Raw genomic sequence first — 16,099 nt, 5'->3', positions numbered from 1 at the left:
ATTAATTCAACTTTAATTATACTTTTATTTGCTGTCAGCGAAAGGAGACACAGAAGTTCAGCACCCATCCAAGCCTAGACCCGCTCACGCAGCTGAGGCTTGTGTTCAGCTCCCAGAGGATTGTTTAGACTAAGTGCAATGATAGCAAACCCTCAGCTGTGAGAAGTATGTTCTATTCACTGGCAGCAATCGGGTGGGCTGGTGAGCTTGCTTCATTCAAGGAAGGTGCCGGCTGTGTTATACAGCAATGATCTGCCTTTAACAGCAGCTGTCAATCTCTGAGCGCTATTTAGGACCTGTCACTTGCTCAAATAATACCTTGTAAAAGTTATTTTGTGAGTTAAATATCTTGTAAAAAAAAATCTCTAAGCTTCCCTGATTCTGCCGTTTTTTTCCATTTTTTGCTGCATAGCTCCATTGCACAGATATTCACATTTGTTCCTTCTAGAGCGCAGCATGTGAAATCTCTACTTGTAGTGCAACTGGGGAGTTTTCTTCAGTCTTTTACCTCCCAGATGCTATCAATCACAAATCAGAAACATCTGAGACCGATAGACTGCTACACCAGCGTGATTGTCAACATCTGGGAGGCAGAGATGAAAGTGAAGATTTTGGAGAAAATCCCAGTTGAACTACAAACAGAGATTTCACATACTGCAGTAAAGAAGAAACAAGTGCAGATATCTCTGCAATGGAGCGATGCAGAGCAAAACGGAAAAGAGCAGCAGAATCAGGGGGGGGGGCTCGTGGATTTTTTTACAAGGTATGTAACTCATTTTTTTTTAAGCAAGGGGCTCGTCCTATTTAAATACCACAGTCAGAGGTGACAGCTGCTATTAGATTCAGATGCTTCCTGCATTACAGAGCAAAACGCTATCAATAAAACAATCAGCTCATCACCCAAAATCAGGCCCTCACACAGATTAATCAATGAAAAAGTAGAACATTATGGGTCTAAAAAAAATGATAACATAAAGCAAACTTTTTTTTAAATAAATTTCTGATTTTTCTGTAGCTAAAATATAGGAACAAACTGAGGAGCAAAACAGAAAAATCGCATATTTGGGAAGGGATTACATTTTAATATATGAATATATCTTAGAATTGAAAGGAAAAACGGAACTAATCCAGTTTTTTGGGGTCTCCAGTGTGACTGCACACAGTTTACATAAATGGCGGCTCGTTAATTTATTTTATAGTATAAGAGAATGTAAAAACTTACCGTCACATAAGCTTGAAATATATCGTTGTCGCGATGCAGATTTCTCATATACTCCATACAGCCCTCTTCTTCCATACAATATCGGATGTACGGCTTGAAAAGAGACTCAAACTGTAGGAAGAGTCGGAAGAATTATTATTTATTATGCTTTGCCTATATAGCACCATTATATTCTGCAGCGCTTTACAGACTTTATCACCAGTGTCCCCAATGGGGATTACAATAGAAACTCCCCATCAGTATGGTTGAACGAGATGAATGGACACAGAAACATTTTCATTGACTTATTGGAGATCTGGTGTCAGTTCAGTTTGTGACAAACACTCCAGATTTGATGGCGTTATATTATGGGCATTATAGACATTTACCATCTTGAATCCTTTCTGGAAGTCCACAGGGTTCAGCAAACTTTTGGTTTTCCTCGCCTTCTCCAAAACTGGCACCATGACGTTTCCCCAGAGGGTCCGGTGAAGCTGGATGATCTCCTGCACGTTGCTGAACAGTTTCTCTGGTTCCACCTGATACAAAACAGTGATAAAATAAGGAAACTTATCTTCTAATGCCCTTTATGGGGCAATGTATCATTTGGTGGCGGGATGGGCGAGCATTGAAGGAGTTGTTAACACTACGGCCATAGTAATGTCAAACAGGCAAAATAAGATAGTTACATTGTTGGATTGCAACATATGCCTCCATAAAACAACAATGAACCTACATCCTGATACATGAAACTATACACAATCTACAATACAGTTATCCGATAAATTACTCATTGACTACATAGTTTCCGGTCATCAAGGTTTTCATTCATACCTCACATAATAATCCGGACTCCTGTAGATTGAGCAGACAGCACAGGAACAGCTGTGAATGCAAAGGAAGAAGGATGTAAGATGTCTTGTTACCATCTTATAGGATTACTATAGGATCAATGTATCTCTGTATACACACACACACATATATATATATATATATATATATATATATACATATATATAATGAGGAACGTGCTCCCTCCTAAATGTGGGATGCTGCAGTCTGAACAGTCACCTGCGTTACCGCTGGAAGTAATAAGTCTCTATCAAGTGCAAGCAATAGTCAGCGCGCTGCACCCACGCCTGCTCCAGTAAGGAGTTATATATGCTATGTACAGTATATTAGTCTAGTACATGTAATACATGCGCTATATGTATATTGGCTTAGTATATATATCATATCTGCTATGTATATTAGTCTAGTATATATGTATGTACATTTGTATTGTATATGTAGCGCATGTATAATAGTCTGACATGTATATAATATATGTGCTAGGTGTATATTTGCTTAGTATATATGTATGCATATTTGTATTGTATATGTAGTGCATGTATAATGGTCTGACATGTATATAATATATGTGCTAGGTGTATATTTGCCTAGTATATATGTATGTACATTTGTATTGTATATGTAGTGCATGTATAATGGTCTGACATGTATATAATATATGTGCTAGGTGTATATTTACTTGGTATATATGTATGTATATTTGTATTGTATATGTAGTGCATGTATAATAGTCTGACATGTATATAATATATGTGCTAGGTGTATATTTGCCTAGTATATATGTATGTACATTTGTATTGTATATGTAGTGCATGTATAATGGTCTGACATGTATATAATATATGTGCTAGGTGTATATTTGCCTAGTATATATGTATGTACATTTGTATTGTATATGTAGTGCATGTATAATGGTCTGACATGTATATAATATATGTGCTAGGTGTATATTTACTTGGTATATATGTATGTATATTTGTATTGTATATGTAGTGCATGTATAATAGTCTGACATGTATATAATATATGTGCTAGGCGTATATTTGCCTAGTATATATGTATGTACATGTGTATCGTACTTTTTGTATTGTAGATGTTGGCATATTAATGTGTCGCAGTGAAATCTCTCGGTTCTGTATTACTCACGTCTGTGATGACCTTCAGTTTCTTGATGTATGTGGCTTCGGTGTGGATCAGCTCCCATATGGCCTCCTGCTGGTGACACTGGCGTCTGGATAAAGTCTGCAGGGACACAGGACAATGCCCAGCGTGATGTACGGCGTCAGCAGAACCAAAGACTACAAATCACTTCTAGAGTCAAGTGTAGACCGGGCCCCAGCACCAGAACCTGGAGATCTCAGCCTTGTCTTCTATGTGATGAGGGGCTCTGGGCTCCTCCACATGATTGCGTTATATACATTTCTATACACCTATTGTGAGATGTGCCATCCATTAAAACTCAAGGGTTGAGGAATGAACCTTGTCTATGGAAGATGGTGGCAATCCTTTATGTAGGATCTGACAGAGGAGCAGAAGTTTGGAGAACATCATGGACTATTAGCTTCAGCAATATTGCTAGGCCCCAGTTAATTTATATAGGCACAATCTAATAGAAAATGAAGTAATTTTTTAGTATTTTACCTCGGGAACATCAATGATTTCCTGCCAGCTGTCTTCCAGGCTAAGATTCGTGTCGTCCTCTTCTTCTTCCCAAGAATCCTGGTCAAAGCACAACTGTTGGGGGAGTTTGGGCAGTCCGAACATGCTGTACGAGTGCAACTTACTCTCCAACTGTTCCATCTTATCGATCTCCTATAGAGAGAAGATAAAGCAGTCATGCAGTCAGTATATAGAATAAGCCAGTGCATTTCAGGGATCAATGGGTTAAATATACGTCCAGCCTATACAAAGGCAAAAGATGTCAGGATTGACCCTAACCTTTGACTCTGCATCCAGTCCTGCTCCAAGCAGCTGGCGGCGTATACATCACCCGTCTATGTATATATAGAAAGGCTGCATTACCCACTAACCAGACTGCTGCTAATGGATGCAAATGAGATGCTAATGAGATTAGCAGGGGGCAGTGACACACTTGGATGGAGCAGATTCCCTTCTTTGTGTGGCCGTTACTGTGGCTCGTGCTTGGACTTTTGGCAAAGCCCAAGAGGCCTTTGAATGAAAAGCAACAGCTGGGAGCAATGGGCGAGGGTCGGGCGCTGAATGAGCCACAGACAATTGGAGCCATCCGGACACCTCAGAAATATTGACAGGGCAACATGATCTCAGAAAGGACCTGGCTCCCCGAGTAATAGAAAAAAGGCATCCACCTCCAATAAGTCAGTAATTCTTGCACTTAATTTTCTTTATTGGAAAAAGATGAGGTGGATACAGATAGTTGTAGATATGGACTTCATACATACAATTAACTAAAAATAACAATAATAAAATATGTCTACTAAGAATTCTATTTCTATCTTTATCATTCAGATTGTGAGCTCCAAAGTGGACACAGTCTGATGACATTGTCTGAGAAGTGCTGCGGAATATGTTGGCGCCCTGTAAGCAAGCAAAATAAATATCTAGCTATAATACATCTAGTAATTACGGTGTTATATTTCTATATGTCTATATCATGTCTATCTCACTATCTGATATTTATCACACCTCTTTAAAAGTCTAATATTTAGCTCTAATATCTATGTAGCTAAACAAACAAGTACATTGGCACGCTGAGAGCACAGAGGTATCAGAGAACATTGAATGTATGAATACTAACTGCATTACTGCTATATAGACTATACTTATAAAACTGAGATATGACAAACTGGCCAATTTGCATGTGCTCATCAGCCACAACAAGGTGCACCCCTTAGACGGGAACCCACATATCTGCTCATCTGCCATAACAAGGTGCACCCCATAACAGATCCAGGGGATCTCGGTCACAAAGAATTAAATTGTCCTCAGAAAAAAAGCATATACAGCCGAAATGGGGACGTCCCCATTTCGACTTAATCCGGGATCCTACATACCCTTTTTCACCAGTATCACTCCTTGTACCACCATACAGATAACTGCCTTGAGAAAGGCCAATTGTGGCCGAAACGTTGGCTCTCTGTATGTCGGGTCAAACAATTTTTTTCCTTTGAATAATAAAATATACTTTTGCAATTGACTTCTCTATGTCCTCAGATTGATCTATTGAATAAGGTGCACCCCATAGACAGGAACTCACACATGTGCTCATCTGCCACAGCAAGGTGAATAACCATAGACTGGAGCCCACATTTGTGCTCATGTGCCATAACAAGGTGCACCCCGTAGACAGGAACCCACACATATGCTCATCTGCCAAGCAAGGTAAACCACATAAACGGGATCCCACATTTGTGCTCATGGGACATAACAAAGTGCACCCCATAGACAGGAACCCACACGTGTGCTCATCTGCCACAACAAGGTGCACCCCATAGACAGGAAAACAGACAGGTTCTCATCTGCCACAACAAGGTGCACCCCATAGACAGGAAAACAGACAGGTTCTCATCTGCCACAACAAGGTGCACCCCATAGACAGGAAAACAGACAGGTTCTCATCTGCCACAACAAGGTGCACCCCATAGACAGGAACACAGACAGATTATCTATCTATCTATCTATTATCTATCTATCTATCTATCTATCATCTATGTATTATCTATCTATCTAATAGTGTAATCTTCAAGACCGAAGAATGGACCAGTGACTTCTTTTAGCCGTTTCACATCTTTAGAACCCAGAAGAAGTTAAAAGAAGTTACAAATGATGGGACATGGGCACCGCAAGTTGCTTTTACATTGCTGTACATATATTCATTCTAATTGGTGTGTTGTTTTAACTCTTTTTCAGGTAGGTCAAAAAGATGTTGTTACATCCTAAACTTATGGAAGAAAGTTGAGCCTCTCGTCTGTGATGTGTTTGCCAGCCGCAGCCCACCCCCCTACATCCCGCATTACGTGCATTAGGTATCGATAAGCTTTTCCAAGACACCAATATATGGTTTGTGACATCCCAATCACTACCTGTCATATGATTGCCACGTGGAAACGCGAAGACATCCACATCTATCGAAAACATTATCAAAAGAGTAGCGACACACCACATACGTGAACACAACTTCGCTCTCAAGATCGGGGATCTCCTGAAATTTGACATATTTTTGTCCTTTGGAATACACAAAACAAACCATAGCGTTCTATGCACCCATGCAGTATTGTAGTTAGGGTCTTTATAAGGCCCCCATAGAAATCACTGGGCTAGTTCTGTACCTCTGATTTTATATCAATGCATTGGATGAAGCATTGAGTTTATAAGAGAATTTAGAGTTCACTGAGGAGCACCATATGGCGGCACATGGAGCGGCAACACGTCTGTAAAGGTCCATACAAGGCCCATGTACCCTGCACTGTCATACATAAGAGGCCTGGCTAGGATTACAAGTCACATTTCGCCTTGTGACCTACATGACCTCACCACACAATCAATCATACTCCACATATGACATCATGATTGCGGATTAATTATTCCATCCTCCTATATTGTCCCTGTGATGTGCTGTCATTCATCCATTCTGCTTTTGTTTTTAATTACCCGCTCTTTTATGATGGCATTCAATAAATATTTGACTATATAATAAAATTACTACTTTGCCTTATACATCGTGTTTTATAGGTTTGTTTCTGTCACTTATCCCTTTCACATACGTGCAGTCACCGCTCTTCATTTTCCATGCACTTAGTTATTCTTCGTCCATTTATATCTGTGTGTGTGAACATACATTGTGTATTCTCCGATCACTGGCGGCCATGATATAAGCCGAGACGGTATATACAGAATATACGCTAGGCCTGTCCAGGTGCATAGAGTAGAGTCAGACAGCTCATTCTGGAACTTGTAGTGCAGGAGGAGCAGCTGGTGACCCGCATATTGTCTATCACCCTGAACAAATACCGAGGCCTAAAGAAAACACAGGAATGTTTGCTCTACATGACGGACCCTCACAAAGCTTTATGAAGAGTCAGGATACCTGACCCCTGACTGGTTTCACTTGAAACTTCACCTTGTCACAACGTGTCTAATACTGAATCACTGACTGGCAGGCAATTAGCAGCACGGAAAGTCTAGTGACGGGCACAGCCGGCATCCTCCTGATAGCGTGCCAAGGGGTGGCCGGGCACATTACCCCTGCTCACATGGACACAGAGGTCATACACTGCACCATGCTATTATTCTGTATGGAATACATCAACTGATAGATGGATAGATAATAGATAATGTAGATAGATAATAGATAAATAATAGATAATAGATAGATAATATATAATGTAGATAGATAATAGATATATAATAGATATATATATATATACTGTATATAGATAGATAATAGATAGATAGATAATAGTTAGATTTCATAGATACATAATAGATATATAGAGATAGATGATAGAGAGATAGATAGATAATAGACAGATAGATAGATAGATAATAGATAGATTTAATAGATAAATAGATATATAGAGAGATAGATATAGATAGATAATAGATAGATAAATAGATAAATAATAGATAGATATATAGATAATAGATAGATAATAGATAGATACATAGATTGATAATAGATAGATAGATAATAGATGATAGATAATAGATAGATAGATAGATAGATAATAGATAGATAATAGATAGATAGATAGATAGATAAAGATAGATAGATAGATAATAGATAGATAGATAGATAGATAGATAGATAGATAGATAGATAATAGATAGATAGATAGATAGATAGATAGATAGATAGATAATAGATGATAGATAATAGATAGATAGATAATAGATAGATAGATAGATAGATAGATAGATAGATAGATAGATAGATAGATAGATAGATAATAGATTGATAGATAGATAGATAGATAGATAATAGATAGATAATATATAGATAGATAGATAGATAATAGATAGATAGATAGATAAAGATAGATAGATAATAGATAGATAGATAGATAGATAGATAGATAATAGATAGATAGATAGATAGATAGATAGATAGATAGATAGATAGATAGATAGATAATAGATAGATAATAGATAGATAGATAGATAGATAATAGATAGATAGATAGATAGATAGATAGATAGATAGATAGATAGATAGATAGATAATAGATAGATAGATAGATAGATAGATAGAGATAGATAATAGATAGATGATAGATAGATAGATAGATAGATAGATAGATAGATAATAGATAGATAGATAATAGATAGATAGATAGATATGTAGATAGATAATAGATAGATAATAGATAGATGAATAGATAGATAGATAGATAGATAGATAGATAGATAGATAGATAGATAGTAGATAGATAGATAATAGATAGATAGATAGATAGATATGTAGATAGATAATAGATAACAGATAGATAGATAGATAGATAGATAGATAATAGATAGATAGATAGATAGATAGATAGATAGATAGATAATAGATAGATAGATAGATAGATAGATAATAGATAGATAGATAGATAGATAGATAGATAGATAATAGATAGATAGATAGATAGATAGATAGATAGATAGATAGATAGAGATAGATAATAGATAGATGATTGATAGATAGATAGATAGATAGATAGATAGATAGATAATAGATAGATAGATAATAGATAGATAGATAGATATGTAGATAGATAATAGATAGATAATAGATAGATGAATAGATAGATAGATAGATAGATAGATAGATAGATAGATAGATAGTAGATAGATAGATAATAGATAGATAGATAGATATGTAGATAGATAATAGATAACAGATAGATAGATAGATAGATAATAGATAGATAGATAGATAGATAATAGATAGATAGATAGATAGATAGATAATAGATAGATAACCTTTCCAAATGGGCCTGTAGTGCCAGCTCCGAAGAAGCCGCTGAAGCGACTGGCCGCTCGGTTCTTCCAGGTGTCGTTGTTGGGCAGGGAGCCGCTGATATTCTGGAGAGACTCTTGCACAGGAATACTGGCATCACCAAGGAACTCATTCATATTCTTTCTTCTTCTCCCCGGAGCCTAAGCACAAAGGGAGAACCACAAACAATATTACCCTCCATAGCTTACACCACCATCAGTTACGCGGTGTGTACAGTACAATCTATTTCTTACAGCCCTACGGAAAGTTCTTAGAAGAAGCCATGATATAAGGAGGCAGCGCTCGGATCTTCAGCGCCAGACAAAAGATGGAACTAGTAGACCCTTATACACACGACGCTAATCCTGAAGGCTTTATACAGCGCACTCGTCCATCCAGGCATGTACACAGTCCAGAGTCCAGACAATTACTGCGGCCAGCAGCTCTGTGTCAGGAATAACCGCACCAAATAATAAAAACCAAATGTACAGCGGCCATGACTCTGATGGAGCGTGCAAAACAAGCGCGAATCCAGCAAAAATATAAAAAATCCTATAATATTAGATCTTATCATGATGATATCATCTATTAATGTCAATAGTGATGCAAAGTCTCAAAAATTAGTTATCATTTTCTCTTATTAATCCAAATATGGAAATGTTAACGTCTAGACTCTGACAACCCCCTTGCATTTTCTTTAACTAAGACCCCTGAGTTTTGACTAAACCAAACTTATTCCTAGGACCACACAGACAGGGTCTAAGCCCACCACAGTGGTACCAGAAGTAAATTAACACCTGAAAAGTGGTTTGTTACATTTGTCATCCAGGAGGCTGAGACATGGGATGTTGTTTGACTATGTCCTCACAGTAGAAAACTGCAGATGACCAATATTTTATATATCCTTTTTCAAATTTTAGGTATCATTTTTGTTTTTTTTACAATTATCGTTTAGGTAGTCAGTGGAAGTAAATCATCAGTAACCTCCACCTCTAGAATCAGCGCCGGGTTCCTTCAGACAACCCCCCATATCTCATCTGCCTGGACCCTCACATGAGGGAGCGACGACTAATATTTCACACGGATGTAAACGATGTTAGAAAATATAGATATAGAATTCTGACACTTTTCCAATCAGTAAGTATAAAAGTCAAACTAATACCGATGAGAGATATAATAATATATGCTATGTGACAAATGATGACGTAGAATCTATACAGAAGGTTCCGTGCAGGAAAAGAAACAAATAGGAAAAATACATTAAGAACAAAATAATCAAAATAATGGAGTAACATGACATCCATCCATCCTCACCTCTGCCTGACGGGCGGCTCCGATCATAGGCTGCACACCATGATGTGTCATGTACAATCTCACACAGAATGAGCCGCTCCAGCCTATTCTGCCTGATAATTCATATCAAATCCCATATCTTATTGAGAGGAGGATGAAAGTCTTGTGTCAACACTCAGCAAAGTCAATAGTCAATAAAGCAGATTGCATTGCTGCCCGGGTATGACTGAAGCCATGGCAATCACATTCCTGGCTCTCCCTCTTCTTTTCCCTCTTCTCCTCTTTCTAATTTGATTCTGTAGCTTTAAGAAAAACAGGCAGAGCAAATTTGCATGAAGTGGGCAGGGAGAAGTGTGCTGCAGCTGGTGACAGGGCTGTGCCTGCCTGCTAATGAGGACTGCTGCCCACACCCTCCTGTTAACCCCTTACAGGAGGTAGCCGTGAGAAAGCTGTGTCTAGAAATGGTCCATGAGGGCACACACATATTAATGTATGTGTATATGCTCATATTAATATATATCATAAGGGTTCCCTAAAAAAATAAATATATATATATATATATATATATAATATCAATATTTACATATATTTGTATACATATGTATGTATGGATATATAATATAAAAATATGTCTATATAGTGTGGTAGATCAGCTCACTCAGCGGTACATGGAGGTAGAAACTGGAACACTGTCTCTTTAAATCCTTCACTGGTTTATTAGTTATATGCGGCATAAACCATGGTGAAGTAAAATAAATACGGCCCCCTTGGGCCAAACAGGAAACCAGAACAAAATGGTATCTCCCAGTTCATACGTCTGCGGGAATCTACCCGCTCAGGGTTAGCAAAACCACATGGTTCAGTTTAGCACCAACACAAGCACCTTCTTGGAGTTACTCTCTCCAAACATGCTGAACACAGAATGCCTCTGGAGGCCTGCTATTTAAGCTCCAGACCACACCCTGGGGTGGAGATAAGGTGGACAACCTCCCTCCCACTCTATGGTTGTCCACAAAAACCCAGCCCTTCAACAAAATGGCTAATTAACGCCTCTCAACACTTAGTGTGCTGGAGCAAAACTTCTGGGTTCTAAATCACTGAAACCAACAGCCTCAGTGAAACATATCTCCCCTCCAGCACTTTGCCAGTGACATTGTCACAATAGATATACATATATCTATATCTATCTAAATACATACACATAAATATATATATATATATATATAATTATTATTATTATTATTATTATTATACATTTTTATAGCGCCATTTATTCCATGGCGCTTTACATGTGAATACGGGGCAAATATAGACAAATACATTAAACATGAGCAGATAACAAGGCACACGAGTACATAAGGAGGGAGGACCCTGCCCGCGAGGGCTCACAGTCTGCAGGATTATAAAAAAATATGATTACATCATTACCTTGTACTCTTTTTTTTCCCCCATAATCAGTTTTTATCCTACAGGGAACCTGTTGCTGAGTTAGGCTCAGGTAAGCACAATGTAAGGCTATGTGATTGGCACAAAGGTTTCACCTAAAGCCTCATTCAGCCATTAGTGATTTTTCTGGTGCGCAAAAAATTCCGATTTTCATCAGTGTTTGGTCAGTATCAGTTTTTACCATAAGTGATTTTCTTGTTTGAAAAAAATAAGTAAACTGCAAAACTTCTTCTGTGCATTGCATTGTTAAAAGCGGACAGTGCACGGACAACACAATGACGGCATTTGCGTGCTGTCCGTGATTTTTACGGATCCATAGACTTGTATGGCTAATGCGGCTCTGTGACTGATCAATGATGGACATGCAGTGCTGGACTGGGGTGCCACGGGTCCACCAGTCACTTTGGCCCACTTTTCACCTGCACACAAAATATTATATTACCTTCGTTCACGAATTTGCCTATATCTCTATATGATAATATACTGAGTAGTTTGGTTACTGAATTATGAGATGCTGCTTTTTTTCTGTACAGAGTGAATCGAGTGAATTAAGCCAATTACTGGCCATACAGTGGGGATGGGGGCCCACCGGGCGATTTCCCGGTTCCCCTATGGGCCAGTCCGACAAGCCTCTGTGATTTTTTTTCCTCTGTGAATTATGTTCGAGTCCCTGCGGCTCATGTCCACGACTGTTAGACAATTCCTCCATGTGTTGCAGCTGTCGAACAGCCATGAGACATGCAACCACGGGGACACAAACATAATTTTTGAGCATGCTGAAGACACTGGGTTAACACCTGAGCATGCTCAGCTAACACCTTATCCCAGCACGTTCGCTCATCACTAATAGAAACCTATACCCAGAATTTCACTTGTATCATACAGCTGCAATGAGTAGTAAAAGCATTATTTTGGGCAAGTATGTGAACTTTGCCTTTAAGAGGGTAGCTTCGTCTCAGGGAAAGTGCACTTCACGCATTTTCCCTGAGACGAAGCTACAGGCAAAACGCGCGTCGGGGTGCCGCCACATCTTAAAGGTAATGTCCTAACATGTTTGATATTTACATCTGAATGATCTGGGTGATACATCACCAAATTCCCTATACGTTACCAGCCCACTTGGTCTTATTTATTTAAATTCTCTCTAGCAACCCTCTTAAAGGCAAAGTTCACATACATGCGCGAAAGAACCTTTTTACTACACATTGTAGTTTTTTTGTGTGAACCACTCATTCATATATATATATATATATGTATTTTTTGTTAAACATGTTAAATTATGGCTTATGTTAGAGATATACAAATATATATAACCTTTTTCTCCTTTGGGCTCAAAAATGTGTTTATTGGGAAGCTTTGATTTTGGCTCCCTTTTCACTTTCTGCAAAACAGGCCCTCAATGCCTCTTTGCTAATAATAATATTTTTAAAAATAATTTTTCTATTTTCCATTAATTTATTATCTACTGCCTTCATTTGGTGTTTTTTTTAATTCTTATCCACATTTTGTACCAACAACTATACTTTCTAAAAAAATGTTTTTAAATATTTGTTCCAATAAAAATTATGTAATTTTATGGCTTTTTGCTTCCGTGTTCTATTTTTGATTTTTCTAATAATTTTGGAGGGTTTTTTTGGATAATTTTGGAGCCGCGCCTCTTTCTTTGATGCTCTATGACAAAATGTAGAGTGCCTACAGATCCAAGAACTGCCACGTGTGCATGGACCCTGAGAAGCTTTCCACAAATGTCATATGTATCAGTGAGATGTTTTGTGTTGAGACTTTTCCAAGTTTGAGCCCAAATTCCTGGGGGCTTCAACCTTCCAGAATGAGCCATAGGGATCAGTAAAGCACAAATAGTTGCCTTTTTGTCCAGGTTTACTAAAACAAACACCATGTAATCTAAAGCCAGACAATGTCCTGCAGCCTTCACCCATCCAGGACAGAGCAAACGAGCAAGTCTGGAAATCCACATACATGTGTGAGGTCATAACATTCATTACTGGCTGATAACTGCGAACACAAGGCACGCATATATCCCAATAAACACAATGATATCCAACATGGCCAATGCTGCATGCCAAATTCTACAATTCAGGCAGAGGGGTGGACTATGTAGTCAGGGACTGCAAATGATCCACTGGCTAAAAAGGACCCGTCACTTTCAGCAAATCTTTATTTTTTTATGTGGCGTAAATGCCGCTGTTCTCCTGAATCCGGCGTTGTCTTTTTCTTGTTTCTGCGCCTCTCCATTCCTGAGATATGGCCCTCTCTTCCCTGTCCATGAATCTAGTATTGTTATCCAAGTGGGCGTTGTCCTCAAGAAGAGTTGAGAGCCGCCCCCACTTGGCTAACATGACGAGATTTACAGACAGGGGAGAAAGGGTCGTATCTCGGGAATGGAGAAGCGTAGAAACAAAAGAAAAACAGCGCCGGAAGCGGGAGAACAGCGGCATTTACACCAGGGAAAAATATTATGTATTTACGGCAAGTGTCCTTTTTAAAAGGTAGATATGCAAGCAATGGTGTAGATGTAATTTGAAGCAATTTGCACCCAATGTAAATAATCTATAAGAGGCCCCCAGAAATATTGAATGTGCGGCACCGCTAACCTCCTATACATCAGAGGAGATGCTGGGTATCCAAGGTGCCAAGGCACAGGTGCAACTTCCACTGTGTACCTGCTTTACACTTCAGTGGCCAGGTAATGACATCTTCCGCAGCCCATAGGGACCAGGGCATTAATAGGTCACTCAAGCTACAATATACTGTAACTGGTTTCAAAGACATGTTAAGACTTGTAGCTCCTCATATTTTGGGAATAGAAGTCAGCTCAACATCGTCATTAGATGATGTATATCAAAATAGAATGGAAGTAAGACATCGAGCCATGGCTACAAAACACTAGGCAAAAAGTTTCTGTTACAGAGTAAAATGTAAAAATGAAAATAAAAGGATTATAAAAATAAAATACGATATATAGAAAAATATTCATGTGTATATATATATATATATATATATATATATATATATACAAAAGTAAAATATAACTTCTAAATAAATAAATAAGAAAAAAATATAAACTAAAACATGAAAGAATAAAATGTGTTATTCCACATAGAAGGATGAAAAATAAAATAAAACTATTATAAAAATAAAATATGATATATAGAAAAGTATTCATATATATATATATATATATATATATATATATATATATATATATAATACAAAAAAATAAAATATAACGTATAAATAAATAAATGAGAAAAAAAAAAATAAACTAAAACATGAAAGAATAAAATGTCTAACTCCACGTAGAAGGATGACCTATTCTATTTTTGGAATAAAAATAAAAAATAAAAATAATTAAGACATACAATAAAACATGAAGTAAAGGATAAACAAGCGTAAACCTCATCTTAAAATATAGGAGCCCCCATCCCCCCCATCGCGGAGACTATGCTGATGCTTACCTTTAAATCATTTCCGACAACCAAGACCTCATCTATTACAGAGAGACGATCCCAACTCTTCCATTCTGAAAGCCTACCCATAGTGGATTCTGAACTGATGGACTTTTCCTTTATTTCATGAGAAAAGATCCAAATATTTTTTGGGAGCGATGGTCGAATTTACCAGAAACAAAAAAAAAAAATCCAAAAATCTACAAATTAAAGGAAAAAACAAAAAATAGTGTGCGCTGGAATTAGAGAACTTGTCCCATGTCAGTCTAGTGGACAAGACCCTTCCTCAGGCTGATGGAGAGGACAATTATCCTGAAACATCAATGTGAGAGTGTGAGGGGCGAGGAGCCAAGGCTGGGGGAAATATAGGGCCAGGAGGAGTCACCATTCAGACCTCATTTCCCTCCTGTCACCATTCAGCAAAGCAGATCTCATCAACTCATCAGTGGCTGAGGGAGATCAAAGGAGCCTGGAGCTGTCCCTCTGGGGTCCTAGGTGGCCAGATTGGAGGGAGAGCAGATCACACCTCCGCTTTTTGTCGCACAGATAAGGACCTGCTATGGCTGCACACATTGTGGCCCATTCTATGACATAATCATTATGCAAATTCATTAATTAGGAAAATGTGAAAGAAAACAAAAACAATGAAAATAATGTTGTGAAAACAAACAAAACCAAAAACAAACCCAATCAAACACCTCATTCATTTAAGGGGTCATCTTTGCCTAATGATGTAGGGACCACAGAAACTAGTTTCCGGAACAGGTCTTAACATGATCTGAAATAAGGGGGCTTCTGTAAATTGTTTTTACAATTGTATTGTATGAAGAGACACTGCAATTCCTCCCTGTATAAAAACTCAGCTTGCGGTCACAGTATAAA

At 38.0% G+C, this 16,099-nt stretch overlaps 1 protein-coding gene across 5 annotated transcripts in view; it reads right to left on the bottom strand.

Annotated features, from left to right (window-relative positions):
- Nucleotides 1–16,099, bottom strand: part of PLEKHG5 (pleckstrin homology and RhoGEF domain containing G5) — a 321,116-nt gene that overhangs the window by 16,328 nt on the left and 288,689 nt on the right. For all 5 annotated transcript variants that reach the window (XR_011315486.1, XR_011315487.1, XM_069741635.1 and 2 more), the window contains 6 exons: nucleotides 8,996–9,172; nucleotides 3,695–3,865; nucleotides 3,200–3,295; nucleotides 2,036–2,086; nucleotides 1,591–1,740; nucleotides 1,223–1,333 (listed from right to left, as the gene is read on the bottom strand). Coding sequence is in view for 3 of the 5 variants with exons in the window: in XM_069741635.1 (XP_069597736.1) it covers nucleotides 1,223–1,333; nucleotides 1,591–1,740; nucleotides 2,036–2,086; nucleotides 3,200–3,295; nucleotides 3,695–3,865; nucleotides 8,996–9,172 (756 nt within the window). In the remaining 2 variants the exon portion in view is untranslated. The remainder of the gene's footprint in view (nucleotides 1–1,222; nucleotides 1,334–1,590; nucleotides 1,741–2,035; nucleotides 2,087–3,199; nucleotides 3,296–3,694; nucleotides 3,866–8,995; nucleotides 9,173–16,099) is intronic.

This window comes from Ranitomeya imitator, chromosome 10 (genome assembly GCF_032444005.1).
Source record: "Ranitomeya imitator isolate aRanImi1 chromosome 10, aRanImi1.pri, whole genome shotgun sequence".
In the NCBI taxonomy this organism is placed as follows: domain Eukaryota; kingdom Metazoa; phylum Chordata; class Amphibia; order Anura; family Dendrobatidae; genus Ranitomeya; species Ranitomeya imitator.
Note: the sequence above shows the minus strand (reverse complement) of the source record. Positions and strands in the feature narration are given on the sequence as shown.